Raw genomic sequence first — 3711 nt, 5'->3', positions numbered from 1 at the left:
ATGTATATACATATTATATGCAAAATTTCTTGCCCTACTCTCTAAAATGTATGTTACTGATCTGCAGTCTGTAAATTTAAATTGAGGATGACATTACTTTGATTTTCTACTTATGTGTATTGAAATATCCACACTAATATCTTATAATCAGTTCTTAAGATCGTGCAAATTTTACAGACTAAAATTACACGTTGAGAAATCCCATTTACATAGGCTGACTTTGGGGAGAGGTGGCGCAGAGGTTTGAGAAGATGGGCCTGTGATCGGAATGTTGCAGAAAGTATTTAATGGTTCTAAAATAATCAATCAAAAGAAGGAATTAGTCCAGATCTTCTCCATATACATCTGAAATCCATATAGACCACACATAAAAATGTATTTTATTCAGTGTATTAACAAATCATATTTTACATCTCATAGGCAATGTTTTGTAACATCTGCTTCACAAACAACAGCATTATAAAAATAAAAGCACATGTAACATACATTGTGATCATGTTATATTGTTGTCTTCAAGAAATCTGCATCATACTGCATCTATTTATTTTATTCATTTAGAATTTTCTTACAAAATGTGAAGTGAACAAAAAAAAGATTATTGTTATATGCAAAGCTAAAAGCATCTAACTTATAAATGTAAATATTTCTTGCATGATCAGGTTAAAATGGACAAGAATGAAACCAAAACAAGCATGTTTGTTTACTTTGGCACATTGAAATTATTGTTATGAAGAAAACACAAGAAGAACAAAGTGAAATCATGCTGGTGCTGAAATGACTGTGAGAATATTACTTTGCTTGGATTGTATGCTTATTTTTATTTATTTTCTGTTTCAGCAAAGGCTTTTGATCATGTGTGACTGATTCCAATTTGTGCAATTTACAAACATCAACACATCGGTAAAATATCAGTGGCAGCAGAGTTTGAAGTTTACTTTAGGAACTGTCAAAGTTATTTTCATCAGAAAAGAAAAGAAATGAGGCAAATATGGTGAAACCCTACTCACTTCTAAGATGCTATACAAAGTTATAGGAAAAGCTGACCAAATAATCTCAGCTGTGCTGTTGAGATTCACAATGCCAGTTAAAAATGTCCCCAAACTGTTAATTGCACCACTTTAGAATATCTCTTAACCATCATGAAGCCTATGGGATAACTGCTCTATCAGTGCATCTGTGCACATGGCCACCTGCCCACCTATTAGCTACATAATTTGGTTGTCTCATATTCAACAGGGTTGGGCTGCTTGGCACTGAAAGTCTGCAGTGCTGCCTGGATCCTGGCAACATCTGTAGTTGACAGTTTGAGTCGGTGCCGCAGCAGACAGGAGAACAGATCCAGAGGCTGAGCTCCAGGTGGGGAAAGCCTGTTGACTCGGTCCCGGATCTCCAGCAGTTGCAGCAGGGCCGAGTCCTGTGATCCCTGAGTATACGGGTAGTCCAGCTGTAAAATCAAGTCCTGGATTGCCTCCGGGTCAAAGTGCATACTGTAGCCGTAAACCTGGATGCTGTTGATCTTCATGTAGCCCAGATTTTGTCCCGGTTCCAGGTACTCCAAAGGTTCAAAATAAACAGTTCCATTGCCGTTACTTGAAGTGCCCCTGATCCGGCTCCGCAGGTAAAAGTGAACCGTTTCAAAAAAGGTTTTCCACTTGTTCCCTAAAGACAAAGTCCAGTTATAACAATCATAGGGGAGGTCTAATTTAGTCCTCTCCCAGTCTGGGTAATTGTTCTGGTCAATGGGCATGATCCAACTCTCTGAGTGACTTCCTCCAAATGGATTGATGTAGACAGACAGCATGGGGTCGAGAGTGCTGTTTTTGGTAAGGCAGAACTGCAAAGACATCCCCAAGAGCATGTGGACATGGTTTGATTTGTATTTATTACTTTTCAGAGTCAGCAGCATCCTCTTCCTCCATGATGGGTCAAACCAGTTATTCAGCCTGACATCATTGCTGACGAAGATCCCATGGATGCTGATACGGTTGTCTTTTTTCTGCAGGAGGTAGCGCAGCTCCAAGTCCTGCAGGTCAGTTTCAAAGCCAATGTAATGGTCGGTGGAGTCTGGCACTTCGTTACGGCACACGCCTTGGCTCAGCATGAAACCCTGGTTGCAGGTGGCGCAGCGGGAACGGTTTTCATAGGAGCAGGATGCACATGAGGTACCATCCCCCACCGTGCAGGGGATCACACCTTGGCAGGGGTTATGCTCGTAGGGGCAGGAGCAGCTTCGGGTTTTCTCCAAGTAAGAGCCGATGTGGTTGTTTTCACTGCAGTACATGATGGAGAGGATGTAGTTCAGCCAGTAGCTAAAAGGCCTGAAACAGTAGCAGAGCAGTGGATTAGATTCACTACAATCCATGCACAGCTATTGCATCACAAATACTCAACCACTTCTCACACTGTCCAGAAACAAAATTAAATAACGTATTAGTGTGAAATGGCCACTCGCATGCTGTCTTACACAGAGACCGGACAACACTTTCATGGGTTAGGAAAACAAAATCAAATGAATCAAAGTTAATAAACAACTAATTTAATTAGTTTGGTTGTGTTTGTGATAATTAGGCTTCTTGTAAGACATTAAATTACATTAAAAAAAATAAAAACAAAATCAAAAATTGCAGAATTATAAACTGGAGTAATAAAAATGTGACATCTGTTTCACATTGAAAGACGTTGCCATAATGAGGATGAGCCTCATCCATTAAATTATGATGGTGCCCTTATAAAAAGAGATCTCTTCCTGTAAAACAGGAACATATTTTGAGGACACATCCTTCACACTGGAGTGCAGGCATGTAGCTATCAAACTAAATATGATTTACTGAGCTCATCTACAGCCTTCCATTGCATAAAATATGGAGCATCCTCGCAGCTAGCAAAATATTGTCATGAGTTTAAGATGGATGCTTCAATTTTGATTTAAACCATTCAAGTTGTGACGTTTCTCTTGTCTGCAGCCTGATCTGACAGTGTGGGGGTGGGAGTGGAGAGCGTCGTGGATGAGGATCAACAGTTCTTCACAACTCAGTATTGCTTCATAATCTCCTCATGCCTGCTAAGCAAGACTAATGTTGTGGAAATCCATTTGAATTCCCAAAAAGTTTAGAACAAATCTCTGTCAAAGTTATATTATGTTGGATTACAGAGCAGTTCTGTTTCAGATGTTAAAGAGGATTCAACGGCAAGTTAATGTGCCTTAAATGCAGTTGGAAATAAAAGATTTTCAGCATGTGCCTAAAAAAGTGAACCAAGAGAGGAAAGGTAAAAAAAAAAAAAAAAAATACAAATAAAAATCATTATGCCAACATGTTGATGCATCTTTGACACAGTGAACAATTTTAAACTTTAAATAATTTCACTGAGGTTTAGTCTTAAGCAATCTCACATTTAATTAAATCATGACAGGTTTTTTTTTTGTTTTTTTTTAAGAGCTGATATGTAATATGAAACAAACATTTGGATTATCTTGATGCATCTTCCTGTGTGACTTCCTACTAGTATTAAAACTCCTAATTAATTTACTTCCAGTGGTATATTTTGCTCAGCTATGTTGTTCACATGCCTGTCATGTGCTGCCGTAGTCTGTCAAAGCTCTGCAGCTTTTTTATTAGGGTTTTTTACAGTTTGACAAATGAAAATATTTCAAATCCATCCATCTTCCATCCATCCATCCATCCATCCATCCATCCATCCATCCATCCATCC

At 38.6% G+C, this 3711-nt stretch overlaps 1 protein-coding gene across 1 annotated transcript in view; it reads right to left on the bottom strand.

Moving 5' to 3' along the window:
* Positions 1 to 1084: 1084 nt before the first annotated feature.
* Positions 1085 to 3711, bottom strand: part of LOC119430408 (BMP/retinoic acid-inducible neural-specific protein 3-like) — an 8702-nt gene continuing 6075 nt past the window's right edge. The window contains exon 2 of the mRNA XM_037697813.1: positions 1085 to 2318. Within this exon, the coding sequence (XP_037553741.1) occupies positions 1202 to 2318 (1117 nt within the window). The 3' untranslated portion in view covers positions 1085 to 1201. The remainder of the gene's footprint in view (positions 2319 to 3711) is intronic.

This window comes from Nematolebias whitei, chromosome 3 (assembly GCF_014905685.2).
Source record: "Nematolebias whitei isolate Nwh7 chromosome 3, NemWhi1, whole genome shotgun sequence".
NCBI lineage: Eukaryota > Metazoa > Chordata > Actinopteri > Cyprinodontiformes > Rivulidae > Nematolebias > Nematolebias whitei.
This window is presented reverse-complemented; position numbering and strand designations above follow the sequence as displayed.